The 16161-nt window shown below is 39.1% G+C and overlaps 1 protein-coding gene across 4 annotated transcripts in view; it reads left to right on the top strand.

The window, feature by feature from the left end:
- Nucleotides 1–15448, top strand: part of ARHGAP6 (Rho GTPase activating protein 6) — a 313335-nt gene extending 297887 nt beyond the window's left edge. For all 4 annotated transcript variants that reach the window (XM_059839747.1, XM_059839748.1, XM_059839749.1 and 1 more), the window contains exons 10-13: nt 4141–4238; nt 10286–10548; nt 12565–12645; nt 13379–15448. In XM_059839747.1, coding sequence (XP_059695730.1) covers nt 4141–4238; nt 10286–10548; nt 12565–12645; nt 13379–14067 — 1131 coding nt within the window. In that variant the 3' untranslated portion in view covers nt 14068–15448. The remainder of the gene's footprint in view (nt 1–4140; nt 4239–10285; nt 10549–12564; nt 12646–13378) is intronic.
- The last annotated feature ends 713 nt before the right edge of the window (nt 15449–16161 follow it).

Raw genomic sequence — 16161 nt, 5'->3', positions numbered from 1 at the left:
CTTCTGGCAAGGAGAATGATTTGCAGTAAGTAAAAATATTAAAAATGTGTACTGATGTCTTGCTTAGAATGGTTTCTGTGTAGCTAAAGGTAGATTGTTTAGAAGATTGTCTGTGAAAATGATGGGGTTGGCCATTCAGTTGTATACTGAGCAATGCATAGACAAGACTGAAAATGATCTTTCACATCTCAGTTCTGGAAGTCAGGAAGACAATTTTTCTGCAGGGATTAAGAAATCCTTGATTAATTTAAGGAGTTACCTTCCCTGCCCAAGACTTTTTTATTGGTTGGATGAAGAGGAAGGACAAAGCTTTCTTGTTTATTAGTTGGGTAAAAGGAGGAATAAAACATAAATCTGTGTAGTTCCTGAGTTCCCTTCAGTTCTTCTGCTGAAGCAAGCAAGTTCTTCCTAAGAAGAGCTTGATGGCCTTGGGACATGTTTTTTACTTAAGATGCAGCTTAGCTTAGTCACATTTCTCATGCCTAGCAGTTACCTGAACAGTTCATTCTGTGGCTTTATCTTATGCTCTTTTTGTGTACAAAATTGCAGGTCAGCTCAGCATGACTTGTGTCTGGAGGAGCCCTGCTCTGGGGGTAGCAGAGGCCAGTTAGACCTAGGGGTGGTCTTCGTAATTTTGTTTTCATTTTAGTAAAAATACACATTGTAACAAAACCAGTAATCTTGAAAAAGTAGAAAAAACTTTGGTTGTTGTGTCTTGAGTCTAAGCAGCACTGTATTTACACTGAGGAGATAAGTTCCCAAAGAGAAAGAGCACTCTGGAAATCTTCAGTGCTTCAGCAAAGCTGAGTGCTGGAGACCTTGTTGGAAGAAGATGAACACCCCTGAACTGTGGGCTGATGGCCACATAGTGCTGTAAATGGAAGATGTCTGTCAGTTTTCAACAAGGGAGTAGAGCATGAGAAAGCAATCATGAGCCCTGCCTCAGATGTCTTAGCCTCAGATGAACTTCTTTGTGGTTTTCCTGCCTTTTATTTTTATTCTTGTACCAGTGAGACACTTGCAATAGTTTTCTTTTTTGTTTTCTTTTTTTTTTAAATGCTTTTTACAGTTGGGGAAAATGCTAGGTGCTATTTTTCCTTCCACATCAGTAAAAGAAACTGACAGAACTGCACTCCTGTGTGAAGGTCTGCTGGCCCAGAGTGTGGTTGGCACTATCAAGTTTAAGATAATACTTGAATAAGAATACTTAATATAGTTGAAGTGTTCTTATTGTTGTTTCTCTTTAAGAACTTCTAACAGCACAGACACAATTCAGTACATAATACTTCATGCACGCATTGTGACTTTCAATGTGGAAAGGATGGGGCTAAGGTTGGACTAACCTGCATCTGGGCTCTAATTCTGATGGATTTATTCTTTCTTCTCTTCATTTAACCTCCAGAAGAAAGTTGAAGCACTGAAGTGTGGGAAAAAAATCTTTTGTTTTCCAGCGTTGCTTTTACTGTTTATACTCAACATTTATGCTACATAAAAAAAAAGAACATGTGAAGTTAAGTGTTCAGCTACAACTATAAATGGTGTATTAATGCTCAGATGCTTTTGTGTTTGGTTTTTTGTTTTCTTTCTGTTACTTTTACGTACAGGGAGGTTGTGAAACTGTGATTGGTTTCAGCATTGAAACTGGAACATTTGGAACTAAACCCTAGGAAACCAAAATGTGGTGGGGTACCCAGACCACAATATCAGAATGATTCTGACTTTTTGGTGGATCAGAGAAATTCTGTTTTTTCGAACAACCCAGGATATTGAGCACCATTTTTACTGAGTAACTATGGTTAACATGAGTAGCATGCAAAAGTGGATTTCCTATAGAAGATGGAATCTGGTCATTCTTCATTGATGTCAGTGATGATAATCACTTTCATATCCAAATTTTGCCCATTTCAGTGAGTCTTGGGGATGTATTAAAATGTTTCATGGGGATGTATAAAGGACTGTTCTTTGCCAGCCCCTGCCTCCTGAATGAAAGGAGGCACAACTCAACCACCCTACATTTTTGACTTGGCCTTGCATGAAGGATGGAGACCAGCAGCTTGTTCATGTATTTCATCTCCCAGTGTCCAAATCCAGCCCTGCTGCAAAGAAGTGCTACAGAGTGTATGAAATTTCATATTTTTACAATTAGAGGCTACTGTGGCCTTCCCACTGTGGAGGCAGCCACACACTGCCATTCTGTGCCACATCAGTGGCCAGGGACAGCACAAAGGAGACACTTCAAGGGTCCCTCCACCCTTCTGTGTGGCAACAGCTGTGACTCTCATGTAGCACCCAACCCCAAAATCTCAGAATATCTGGTACTCTGCTGGACTACCCAGAGCCCTCTGATATGTCCCTGTATGTCCTCCAGAGCTGTTTTTTCACCAGCTTCCTTGGCTTCCCTTCTGTCCTAAATTTCCAGTTCTCATCCATCTACTTAGGTGCAATTACCAGTGAAACAATTAATTCTGTAATAGTTATGGTGACATCTTCCTGAGATACTGATATTGTAGTTCTCTGTAAGTGTAAGTTTACAATTACATGCATATCAATTCTACACTTGCCAAGTTACTGAACTAAACTGAAGAAAATTGCTGCACAGGAGGAAGCCTCAGACCCAGCAGATAGCTAGCAAGGAGACCATCAGTACAAATCTACTTACAGATTCATTCTGGTAAAAGTCCTGTGAATCAGTAGAACCATTAAGTTTGGGTTTCAGAGAAGCTTTCTGTTGGAAATGAACTTCTGGTGGAACTTTTTCAGACATTTTGTGATGGATTTATCATTTTTTAAATAAGTCAAGATGTATTTTTATTTTCTGACAAAATTCAGTCATTTCTTACAAAGTTATTTGATAAAAAGCTGAGTAGTAAGTTACAGACAAAAATGTGTGGATTTTTTTTTAACATGAAACTTTATGTGGAGTTGCTTCTAGTGTACAGAAAGGCTGTCTAAATGGAGAAGTTACAGTACACCAGGTTTCTAAAAATTATATTCCTATCAAAAAAATTTGTTTAAAGACTAGTGTATCAGTGACCATCAGTAAGATATTTTTCCAGTTCAGAGATGAAAACAATATTTAAAAAATGAGAATGTGGTTACACAAGTTTTTCATAGAGATTTTGGATCAGTTTGAATTAAATTATGCATATCTTTATTTATTTTTTAATTATTTCCTTATTTTAGGAAATATGCCTTTTATGTAACTGGACTCCCTAAATACCTCCCAAAATGGGATATTCCTCTGGGGAACGTGTTAGTAATTCTATTCCTATTTCCCAGGAAATGTCAGGGAGAACAAATGGTCCATGAAGTGTGACTTGAAGCTCAAGAGATTCAGGCTCTGACAGATTGCATCCCGAAACATATATTGCCCAGCTGATGGCCCCTTGCTGAGATTGTCTTGCACTGACTCCCATGTGTCTTGAGTGAACCTGGGCTGTTCTTGGATGGTTTCATCTGTTTTAGTGTTTTGAAGTTTTTGTTGAATGTTCCACTGTAATGCAGACAAAGCAGACAGACCCTCACTTGAAGATTGATAAGACTCATGTAAAATGCAGCTGGAAACACAAAGTTTACTTGTCCAGGTTTTGGGGTGCCATTTCTGCTATCTGCCCAGGAGATGTTGCTGTATCCTGCAGCATCTGAAGCTGTCAAGGGTTTTGAAGGTTCATACCCATAGAAAGTGCAAAGAGAAAGTTAGCACATCAGAAAGCCAAACTCCAAAGAAGGTGACACAAATTCTGACTGAGCCTGTTGGTCAGAGTGGCTGGACAGGCAGAGATGGAGATTGGTAAATGTCCTCAGATCTTTGAAGGGAGGTGTAAAGTGAGGACCTTAAACTGGAGCTTTTGAGATTGTGATACATGAGTAATCCCACTGTTATTTCCAGATATGATAACCAACTGGATACCTACTAGTTATTCAACAGTAATCAGCACTGAACATTGTACAAAGTGATCTTCAGTCCTACTTCATCTGTTCTTACATGAAATTTCTCTTTCAAGTGAAAGCTTCTGAATATTTTATATACTTTCTGTAAATGTACTTGTACTTGTTCGTTTAGATTAAGCATAGCACCAAAATTAATGTATATGAAAGGATATTAACCTCCAACTAAAGTATTCCTTTATGTCTTCATAGGTTTCCCCTGATTTACAGAATGAAGTGCTTATTAGCTTATTAGAGACTGACCCAGACGTTGTAGACTATTTGCTGAGGAGGAAAGCTTCCCAGTCATCGTGAGTAATCTGTTTTTTCATCATCCCTTTTTCTTCTGGGAATTTCTATCTCCCACTGGAAGTGTCCAAAAGGTTCTGGTTTTCCACAGCTCTTCTGCACTGTCTACAGTGGAGTAGAAATATCCTCCCTATTACACAGACTCTGCCAAAGAAATTATGACTCTTGTACAGCATTTTCTAAAGACAAAACTTGTTTCCCTGATTCAGAGGAAAGATTGTGTTCTTCTGCAGAGAACAGAATGACATGTACATAAAAATATTCAGTGCACTATTATCTGACAGGATGTTTTTTAGTCATCTGCTGGTTTGTGTCTTGGGCTTATTGTAGTCTTCAGTAACAGGAAGCATGTATTCCACTATCCTTGAAACACACCCTAGAGTGCCTTAACACCGTCACAGAGAGCTGCTTGACCACTCTGACATTCTTTTCCTATCCTGTACATGCAGGACATTGTGAAAAAGCCAACTGCCACAACAGCAGCCCTATGAAGACTTTGGATATTATTTAATTGTATGCTTTGTGAAGGATCTGAAGAGAAATAAAAAAATCACACTGGTCACTATAGCAGTTATGATACATTACATATTCTTGTGTATGGTGTATATTTACCTGCACCCTTGTGCCTTAATGCTGTGAGTTTGTACATTCAGATTAACAGTATTCCTGGCTTTCTTATGGGCCCACACATTCATTGTCTTTGTTCTAGTGAATCCCAATATGGCAGACCCAAAAATCACAAAATTTGACAGACTTGCTGTAAGTAGTTTTTAAGAGGGTTTCTAGACTCTTAACTCTCTGGGACATATTGGACTTTGTCTTCCTTTCTTTGTGGAAAGTGCCTAGTGCATTCAGAATATAATTATAAATTGAATTTGTGTAGTCAGCTATGGTTTTTTTTCTCTCCCTCTTAACATTTTATATTTGGAGGTAATGTAATAGTGTGCCTGGCTTCAAAGGGAAAGGTATACAAGAAACAGTGTAACTAACACCTTCAGGAAACAGCTTTCTTTAACTATAAAATTTGGAAACAAAACTATGTGCAGTATATATTGAGTTGTAAAGGATTTTATTAGTTTGCTAACTTAACCACATGAATTAGAAAATTATCACAGATCGTCTGATTTGGAGTAATTTTCTCTGTGTGAAGTAATTTCAGCTAGTTTGTCTGATTGACAAGTAACCATGTGTATATTCAGATCACAGTAAGTGCAGGCTAGTTAGAGGTACATAAGCTGTCTTTTAGACTTGTTTCATGTTTGTCAGAAGCCAAGACTACAATTAGGACAGACACTACAAATCATATGACATAAGGAAGTGTGTTGAGACTTCTTCCTTTCAGCCCTTAGTTTGGAATGATCATATAATTTTTAACTCAAGCTAATAAAAACTTAATGGAGGATTTCACTGTCTGTATAACAAAAAGACATCAAATTGTATCTCACACGTGACTACACATACCTAATGTGCATAAGTTAGTCACAAATCATTGTGGATGCAACAGGTAATTGTTAGATCCTGATCCCTTAATTGACTTTTTCTCAAACTTCCTTACTCTTAGCCAGCATGCACACCTACAGGAGAAAATGCAGCTTTTGTGAAAAGCTGGTCACAACTGACAAAAGGCATTTTGTAAGGAAATGTTCTGAAGCCTAACAGGAGCATATAGCTACAGCAGTACTAATTTATTGTGTTGTCAGTAATGGGCAGATGAAATATCACTGAGATAAGAAAAAATTACTGTAATTTTTTTACTACTTTGCTGTCATGTAAGTGATTTACTTTTAGTGTTAATGAGTTATCTTTTCACTGTGGTTGCAACTTCTCGGTTAAGATATTCCAGGCAGTTAGAGAGAATGTTGCTTAGTGTTATTGCTAGGAGTGTGATGCTCTTAAGAGATTAATGTATTTCACAACATAATCTCAATTTTGAGGCTAAAAATGTGTTGCTTATTTTTCCTATAAGAAATGAGAGACAGCAGACAAGAAGGAGATGTTTGTCTTGATTTCATAAAAATGAGCCTCCAAAATATATCTTTCATATTGGAAATTGCCTGGTCACATACTCAAAACACAAATGTAGATCTGTGGACAAAAACTTTATATATTCTTGAGACAGTCTTCATCAGAAGAGCTAGTTGACTGCATAGAGTATAGAATCAACTTTGAGACTTTAATGTCACATTTACTGCTTTGGATGTCCTGTTCTGCAATTGCCCTCACATTTCTGCTCTTGCTGTCATTCTAAATGCTTTCTTGGCTCTGATCTAACACAGAAAACACAATCTCTTTTCCTCCCCAGAGGAGGAAAAATCAAATGTTCCTCATCTTTCAGTTCCCTTAAGAGCTAAGCATTGTGAACAGTGTGTCAGGGAATTTATGGAAGTTGTTCATGATAAAATGCTAATTGCAAATGGCAGCAATTGTGAAGTGTGCTTTTGTGGGTGACTTCCCAATTTTTTGTATATTGGCTTGATGACAATGGAATTTGGGTTTACAGCTGTAAGATGAAGCATCTTTAAACTAACAAAAAATAAAATATATTTCTTATGGTTATTTAATGCTTATCATGGTTAGTAGTCCTTTCAGAGCAAATAAGTTTCAAAGTTACAGCATTTTTGTATGTTTTTGGATTATGATACTGAGTTTCAATCCATCTTGATCTGTGACACAAAGATGAAGCCATACAACAGGTCATACAGTATGTGTAAATGCAGTTTTTAAAGTTGCAGAGGCTCCTTGAAACATTGAGTCCTCTACCCTGTTACAGCAGCAACCTCATCACAATCCCACAGTAATCTGCCTTGCTGGTAGCACCTGTGTTGCTCAAATATGTGTGGAAATTAGTACTGTGTGCTGCCAAGACATCTCACTCCATATGATTTGCCTCTTGAAGGCGTAATTGTTTTCCCACTCAGAAGCTTTAAGTTATAGCAGAAAAGGGTTTCTGCCAGAAACAGAAAGAGATCTCCTGTTTTGATAATCTTGATGCTAGTAGAAAAGTAAGAATATCCTCAGTAGGAGCAATTATTGTGATTAACACATTTCCAGTTCACCCATGCAACTGGACTCTGGTGGACAACATCAATTCATAGTAAGATGCCTGTTGTTTTGGAATCTGAAATTGTATTTTTTAATTCATGTGGCATAGGTTTCTTCTGCTGCTTTCAAATCTTTCCACTGGTACTTAGCCACTTTTAAAATCTTTTCCTTACTATACTTCATAGTCCCTGAAAAATACTTTACCTGCCTTCCCATTCCTCACATTTGATTGCACATAATCATCTATTATTCTTTGTGGGGACAATAATCTGCCCTTCCTCATATATTGCATATAGAGGAGTGGGTATCTTACACAGTATTTATGTTTGCCTTCCCATTTAGTTTCTCCCCAGTCAGTGGGTAGAGAATCTCACTGTCCAAGGGAAGAAGAATTTTGAATTGTAGTAAACATCCGTTTGCTAATGAACTCAAACAGTAAAGCAAACAGATGCAAAACTTTCATTTTAAGGCATTTGTGAGAATTCTTTATTTGCAAAGAAGCAAACCCAAGTCTTCTTGCAAGTTGTTTTATTTGGTTTGTGAAGTAAAGCTGCAAATGTATGAGTTCAATTTCCTGCTTTTAAGTATTTCATCCTTTTGATGGTCTCTTGTAGTAAGATTGACAGAGTCCACAGCAGTTCCTTTGATTTTTAAAGCTATTTTACCTGAACAAATTTGAAAGTGCTGCTATATATGTATATAAAAAATAGTGTGGACTTACCAGCCAAAACTGTAAATCAGTTTAGAAACTTGAATGTTTGAATCTTTCCAAAGACTTGAAAGCTTCCATTCAGGTAAATTTTTAGCAGGAGCTCTGTCTTGAGAAGAGGTAGACTATAACAGATCATTCAAGGTAAGACATGAAATCAGTGTTTCACAAAGCTCAAGTTTATGTTCCCACATTTTTTCATTTCCATTTCCCTTATTCCTTGTGTTACCTTGCCATGGCTAAGTGCTGGTTTACTTCTGTCTTCACCCTGTGCAGCAGAGTTTTGATGGTTTTGATGCTGCAAAGACTTACATGCAATAAACCTTACTGTTTGGATGACATTCAATCTAGAAGGCTGGAAAAAAGGACATTTGGTCATAAGAAACCTGCAGATACCAACATTTCTCCCCTTTTCTAAGAGGTCCTTCTAATTCTTCTGAAAATCCCAAGACATTGCTTAAATCTCATATCACTGCACAAGGGTTTTTAGGACCTAGGAGGACAGAAAGAAAGAAGCAAGTCCAAAAAATGAGAAAAAAGGTTTGTGATAGAATCATACATGCTTACAAAACCATAGTTCCTCAGCCTGTGTCTGTTTATAGATTAATATACATTGGAATTATGTTTAGATAAGAAATTTAGTTGTGAAGTTATGTAATTGAAGCTTTTTCTTTTTTAATGGTTCCCCAGCATTACCATGCTTCTCTGGGCAGCTTGTGACAGAGCAACTTTGCCAAGTGGCAGCTCTGTTTTTTGAGCTTGCCTGAGTTTAACTCCAGCAATGGTTTTGTCACTGAGAGTTTCTGAGGAGTAGCATTATTTAATTAATTCCCAACACATTATGGTTGCTTTCCTACTGGAAAAAAAATGGGAATATTGAATAGCATAATAATCGTGCTGCTGATTGTATATATTTTTCTTTTTGGGACATGCAATATGTTAATCAGCCAGGGAAAAAACAACAGCTTGAAAGTGGTGTTAAGTTTTGTCATTATTTTTGTATTAATATTTATTGTGCTGTGGTTGACTTCGTGTTTTCTTTATTTTCTTTCTTCAGTTTTATTTTATTTGTGTGGAAAGACAGTTACTGTTCCATAGTGAGAATTGAATTTTGGCTGCTCACTATGTTCAAGCTGTCTTTGGATTTGACTATGAAGAGGGCTGACCATTTTCAGACATTTACAGGAATGAGCCTCTGTTGTATTACATTAAATTAGAACAGGTATTAATGAGAGGTCGCTTAAAGTGTTTGACTCAAGCAAAAAATAAGCATCTACAAAACAAAGGTGCAGAGAAATGAAAAATGAGTAATAGAAATATGAGTTAGCAATGAACAACAAGGAAAAAAATGTTATGTTTACTTACAGAGTAGTTCTACATGTTCTTTGTGGATATTCAGTGACTCACAGCCTGCCTCCTACCTGCATGGCAAACTCTGACAGTTCAAGAAATCTCCATCAATGTTCCCAGCACTTTTCAAAAATTACTTTTCTCTCTGACCTTTGGCTGTACTTAGGTGGGAGTTGTGTTTGCCTTTTCTTGGCAGAATTAAAGGCAGTTCATGTTGTTGGGGGTGTGAAGGCGAAAAGGTAGAAGAAGTTGTAGAAGGTATCAGTGGAACCAGTTGTTTGATGCCCCAGTCATAAGTACAGTAAATACGTCTGTTCATCCCTGTAGAATATTTCCCTTCTTATGTCTCTAGAAGAGGTTATCATTCTCATGGTTTGACAGGCAAGCTGAGTGCTTGATTTCTCTAGATAAAACTTCAGAATACAAGAATTTGTTTTAGCATACTGCTTAGCATCAAACTAATCTTCCCTATCATGCCTTCAGTTTCATTGTTGCCACAAGCTACATTGTCAAGGTAACATAAGGAATTTATTAACTGCTTAGTTTCCACTGGTTTACCATACAGTTGTGTGGGTTTTTGTTGTTTTCTTTCTTGACAGCAACATCTTTTGATTTTGAGTGGCCTCTGCTGGCCACTTCATGGCAAAAGTTTTACTCACAGAAAATCCACCTCAGTAACTGTTTCTGAAGTGTTCTCATTTCAGCAGCTATGACCATTCTCATGTGTTTGATTTTATCTGTATGATCGTAGAATCATAGGATGGTTGGGTTGGAGGGGACCTTAAAAGTAACCTAGTTCCACACCCCCTGCCATGGGCAGGAACACCTTTCAATAGACCAGATTGTTCAGAGCCCCATCCATCCTGGCCTTGATGCCAAACTGCACCTGTAACTGTGAACATGAAGCATTCTTTTATTAACAATACTTTGTTCATCAAAATTTCTCAGGAGCCCTGAGATGCTGCGGTCGGAAGGTTCCTACTCCACAGGAGAGAGACATTCTTCCACAGACTCCAACAAAGCTTCCAGTGGTGATGTCTCCCCTTATGACAACAACTCCCCGGTGCTGTCTGAGCGCTCGCTGGTGGCAATGCCAGAAGAAGTTGCCCACAGCCCAGATAAGCTGTACAAGGTACCTGAGCAGTACACGCTGGTTGGACACTTGCAAACTAAGCCAAAGGAGAATTCTTCTGCATCACAGGCTGAAAAAGGTATGGTGCATCCTGCTGGTGCTCCTCCTTCTCCTAGGTGACTGATAGATGGAGACTCTTGAAATAATTGAAAAGGGCCAGATTTGTATTATCAACTACCAGGATTTGAAGAGCAATAGTGTAAATAACCTTATAAAAATGATGACAGACCAATATCCTTTTTTTTTTGTGTTGAGCCCAAAGGGTCTGTGCTGAGTCCTTCTCCTTCTCTCAGCCAGCTGTCAGGCATGCTCATGGCACTTCTCAAAACTCGGAGATTTTATTTAGGAAAATAGATCAATGTATGTTCAATTTTTCAGCCTGTCTGTGACAGCATGGCAAAGTCTAGTCCTGATCCATGGGACGGTAATACCTGCAAGGTTATGGTTCAGGCTTTGGAAAAAGCTGAGATTTTAAGATTTTGGGCACAAACTTTTCTCCAGTTGTAAAGAATGCCCTCAACATCCTCTCACTGAAAAACATAGCTGAGCTGCACAGCTTTACATCTGCAACCAATTACACACTGAGCAATACTAGTGCAGGGATCCACTATTCCCATAGCTACCTGTGGAGTGCATACCTGAGTGATTTCTTTGGTAAAGAACTGTGATTTAAAGTAATAGCTCACCAGCACTTCAAGATGCTTTTCCTATAAAAATATATACATAAAAAAAAAGGTCATCCATGAAATTTATACTTAGTGATACTTTACGAACTTTCAATGCTGGATGCACATAACTGTTTGGTAGTATTTTTAAAACCTCCTAATTTCAGATGTATTGCCTAGGCACTTAATTCTCTTTGGACTTAATGGGATTTAGATTAATATCTCAAGTATATGCTTTATAAATGCCAATTGGAATTTATCTCCTGTATTCAACATCTAAAACTCTGAACAGGTTTAAGAATTTGGTCAGATTTCTATTAAGTTATGAACAGGAAATTACATTAAGTTTTATTGTATTAGCCATCTTTTGGATTTTAATGCATCACAATGATACTGGACCAGGACAAATCAGGAAGTCCCTCTACTGACTAGTGAAATCAGAAAAAGGCATTAAACTGTTTATAACCCAACATTTTGTTAAATCTTTGTTCTGTGGCTGCATTTCTGGGTAAGAGTGGCAGCTTCCTTAGGCTGATAGAGCATGCCTTATGGTGACCCCTGGGGCTGGGGCTGCCTGAGGGAGCTTTGACAGAAACTACCTTTTGTGGACCAAATCCCCCTGTTCTTGTGCAATTTCTCTGACTGCAGTAAGGCAGAGGACTTAAGGACTCAGCAAACTTGGGCACCCTGCCCATACAGATCTCACTGAATCCATTGCAGGATCTGATCTTGAAACAAGTAGCTGTGAGCAAATACACAGAATCATAAAATGTCAAGGGGTTGGAATGGACCCTAAAGATCATCAGTCCCAACCCCTTCTAACATGGGCAGGGACACCTCCCATTAGGTCAGATTCATCAAGGCCTTTACCAGCCTGGCCTTGGACACTGCCAGGCTTGGGGCATCCAAAGCCTTCCTGGGCAACCTTTTCCAGTGCCTCACCACCCTCACAGTAAAAAGATTCTTCCTAGTATCTAACCCAAATTTCTCCACTTTCAGTTTGCACCCATTACTCCTTGTCCTATCACCACAGTTCCTGATGGAGAGTCCCTTATTGGCTTCCCTGTTGGCCCTGTTCAGATACTGGAAGGCTGTTACAAGGTCTCCTTACAACTTTCTCTTCTCCAGGCTGAACAGCCCCAATTTTCTCAGCCTGTGTTTGTAGACAAGGTGCTCCAGTCCTCTTACCAGCTTCATTGCTCTCCTCTGGATTTTTTCCTGCACTTCTCTGTCCTTATGCTGGGATCACCAGAACTGTACACAGTACTCCTGGTGGGGTCTCACATGTGAGATGTTTGTGTTAGGTACACCATGAAGGTGCCACTGGATGTTAATGACTCTGATACATTATTGTTTTATTTGTGTATTTCTAAATAATGTCTTGAAGAGGATTGATTAATCATCTTTTTCCTGCTCTTACTGCTGTTTAGATGTTTCTGAAGATCATTTTGATATTTGGGGCACTTGGCATTCAACGCTGAAAAGTGGCTGCAAAGATCCAGTAATCACAGGTCAGTAATTTCTCAATTTTAAAGCCCAAATCTAGCGAAGAAAAAACCAGTTCCTTGGTTTCAAGAAATCACAGTGAAACCAGTAGGAGAATTCACATTGTCCAGAGCTGGACTTTTGAAAGATGACTCTTAAGTAGGATACAGAGGAACACAGTGGTTATACTTCTCTGTATTCAGTGAAATACAGAAAACAACAACATTCCAAACTATCAAATATAATTTAAAAAGTCATATTAAAGTTGCTTCAAGAAATACTTCTAAATTTTTCTAGAATTCATAGAATCATAGAACCATAAATTGATAAGGGTTGGAAGGGACCTTTAAGATCATCTAATCCAAACCCCCTTCCCTTGAGCAGGGACACTTCCAACTAAACTGGTTTGTTCAAGGTCTTACCTAGCCCGACCTTGAACACTGGCTGGGGCATCCCCAGTGTCTCTGAGCAACCTGTTCCATGTTTAACCACCTTCACAGTAAAAATTTATTTCTCACGTCTAACCTCAATTTCCCCTCTTTCAATTTGTACCCATTACTCCTTGTGCTATCACTACAGTTCCTGATGAAGAGTCCCTCTCTGGTTTCCCTGTCAGCCCCCTTCAGGTACCGAAAGGTGCTGTGAGGTTTCTGGGCAATCTTCTCTTCTACCATGTGATCCAAGGGGAAAGCAGTAGCTTGTTAAATGCCGCATGAATTTCTCTGCAAGCTCATGTTGTGTTTCTGACTCCACCCCCAGGTTCTTACGGGAACATTTATGAGAGCAGCTCGCTGCGGTCCGGACAGTGCTCCCTCTCCCAGGGGAACCTCGCCACGTGTTCCCCTCGCTGGCAGGGCAGCTCCTCGGACCTGGACGGCAGCAGGCAGGTGATGCGGAGGAGCCAGACGACAGCTGCCATTGCCGAGTGCCAGCTGCAGCCCGTGGCGTCTCGGCTGTGCAGGGACCCCCAGAGGGAAGGCGGCTGCAGGAGTTCGGAGCTGTCCCACTCCAGGTCGGAGCAGCGCTTGACTTTAAGCAGTGCGGAGGACCTCAGTGAGCGCGACTCGAGCGCGGGCTGTTTGCAGAGCGCAGCCAAGCCCTCCTACAGGAAAGAGCGGCCACCGCCCCCCTACCCAGGCCCAGCAAAAACAAGCTCGAGTGTTTCTTCAACGCCGCACTCTTTGTGGAGACTTCAACGCCCAGAAAAGAGTTCGGGGCCGCGAGCAGCCGGAGGGCCACCAGGCAGAGCCCCTGAGCAGGCCACCTCCAGGCAGGAGCAGCCGGCCCCGCACACGCAAGCGGGTCACAGCTATTCCGCAGCACCTCACAGCCAGAACAGTAAAAGTGTTCCAGAGGCGGACTGGAATGAGTGGCAAAGGGAGAGGTGGCAGATTTGGGAGCTGTTATCAGCTGATAACCCTGATGCCCTCCCAGAAACCCTTGTATGATCTGACTCTGTGGAACTCGTACCCGTGCCTCCGTCTCATAGGAAAACAACGGTGACATTGGAAAATGGGGGGGGCTTGTTTGTTTTATACCAACCAATTGCATATACTTTTTTAAAACTTTGTTCACTTTAATTTCTCAACAGCACTGTCAAGCAGTTAATTTACAAATACAGTATGTTCCTGTTTTTCAGCAAGCTTTTGAGAAAAAACAAGGTGAAAACTTTAGTGTAATAACTATGTATTCATATGCTGTGTATAAGATAAAACCGTTGCTTTGATGTTGCTAAAAATGTATTTATATATCTGCAGTTTTGATGATTGTATATTCTGTAATGGGTATTGTATGATAATCATGTTATGTTTTCATATACAGATGTCAATCAATTGTGACTGCTTTTTTAAAAAAATCACTGCACTTACATTACCATGATATGCATTGGAATTCTATAGAAAGTGCACAAGCTGGTTTCTGTGCTTATATATATATATATATTAAAAAAAAAAAGCTGTTAAAGGGTATAAGTCGTACTTCTTTTCACTGCCTTTTGAAAAACACTAAAATAAAGTGGAACATGAAAAGCCATATATTTTATAAGGGTAGTAGTGAGCTTAGAGGGGGAAATACAAAATATTTTTTCTTATACATATATTTGCAAAAAACTTTAAAATTTGATACAAGATTATAAAAGTATTTTTTTAGGTGCTGATAGGAAGCAGCTCAGAGAATCTAAGAACAACATTGTGCCTAAACCAAGGAAGTATGTAGTGCAAAGTCTGCCCTCCCATTCTAAAGGAAAACCAATGTTATATATGCAGGATATAATATATATATTTATAAATGTATGATTTTATGTATTGTTTTAAAACAATAAACTGGAATCCAAATTTTAGAAAACCAAACCTAATAAATTGAGATGCGTAACACTGAGAAAGAATATGGCTTTTCCTTTGAAAGAGCAAAGCTCCAGCATTAAGAAAGTTGGAGAAAGGAAAAAAGTACAGACAGACACATGAAAGGGAGTGAAGTAGAGTTTTAGGAATGATCAGGACATTTGGAGAAGCTCACAATTGTGTTTCTATAAATACTGTGCCAAAGTCGGGGTCAGTCCCCCGGGGGGTAGCTGTATGTTGCGTTGTGTTAAATGTTGCTGTTTTGTACACGTTGCTTTTCAACTGCAGAGCCGTCTGTGGGCAGCGGGTGGCAATGTACTCCAGCGTTCCAGAGAAACTCCTTCTTAGCCCTCCAGAAGGGAAAGTGTATCATAGCAAAAGAATTTTATAAAACATATTAGTCTTAATGAAGTTGAAGACGTATTCGGTGATGTTGTCTTTAAGTTCTATCTTGTGTCCTAATGATGGAATAAAAAGCTAAGTAAAACAATGGGCATATTTTTTGCTCCCTTTTTTTTTGTTTTGAAGGTTGACAGGATATTGATGTGTTTTTATTGCATTCTTGACTGTCTATATAAAAAACATCTAAAAGGCACAGGAGCTTAAGGGCCACCTTCAAGTGCAACTTAAATATACAAGATTCAAGGTTTTACTTTGGTTTGAGGCTTAAAATCCATCATATAAAGAGTCCTTCCCTTCAGATCTCCATTTCTCATTGTATCTCCATTTTCCCAGTAAAGTTATAAGGTAAAAGCACAAAGCCAAGCAGACAGGGGCAGGATTTGGCCTTTTGACTGTTGTAGCTCTTTTTATGCAGAATAAGTAAAATTCTCTTCTGGTAGTTGCAAGGCTTTTCCAAATGTTATCATGGTAATAGGAACTTGAAAGGAAAAGGTTCATGTGTGTCCCTTTGTTGCAGCAGCTCTGTGTCAATTTATTCCAAAAAAAAAAAAAAAGGCAGTCCACCCCAAATTAAAATGATTGTGGAATATAAAGTCTGACAAAAATGAGCTCTTACAATCTTCACTATTTGATCTTGCCTCAATGTTATTCCAGCCTTGATACAGATTTGCTACAGGGAATTAGCTCCCAAGTAGTCCTCAAAACCAGTCATAGTGTAAATCTTGCTGCAGAAGATACTATATTCACTAGATGTCCATCTCTTCATTTGAAACCCTTCTAAAAACAGGAGCACCTGCACCC

Source organism: Haemorhous mexicanus, chromosome 2 (genome assembly GCF_027477595.1).
Source record: "Haemorhous mexicanus isolate bHaeMex1 chromosome 2, bHaeMex1.pri, whole genome shotgun sequence".
Taxonomy (NCBI): domain Eukaryota; kingdom Metazoa; phylum Chordata; class Aves; order Passeriformes; family Fringillidae; genus Haemorhous; species Haemorhous mexicanus.
Note: the sequence above shows the minus strand (reverse complement) of the source record. Positions and strands in the feature narration are given on the sequence as shown.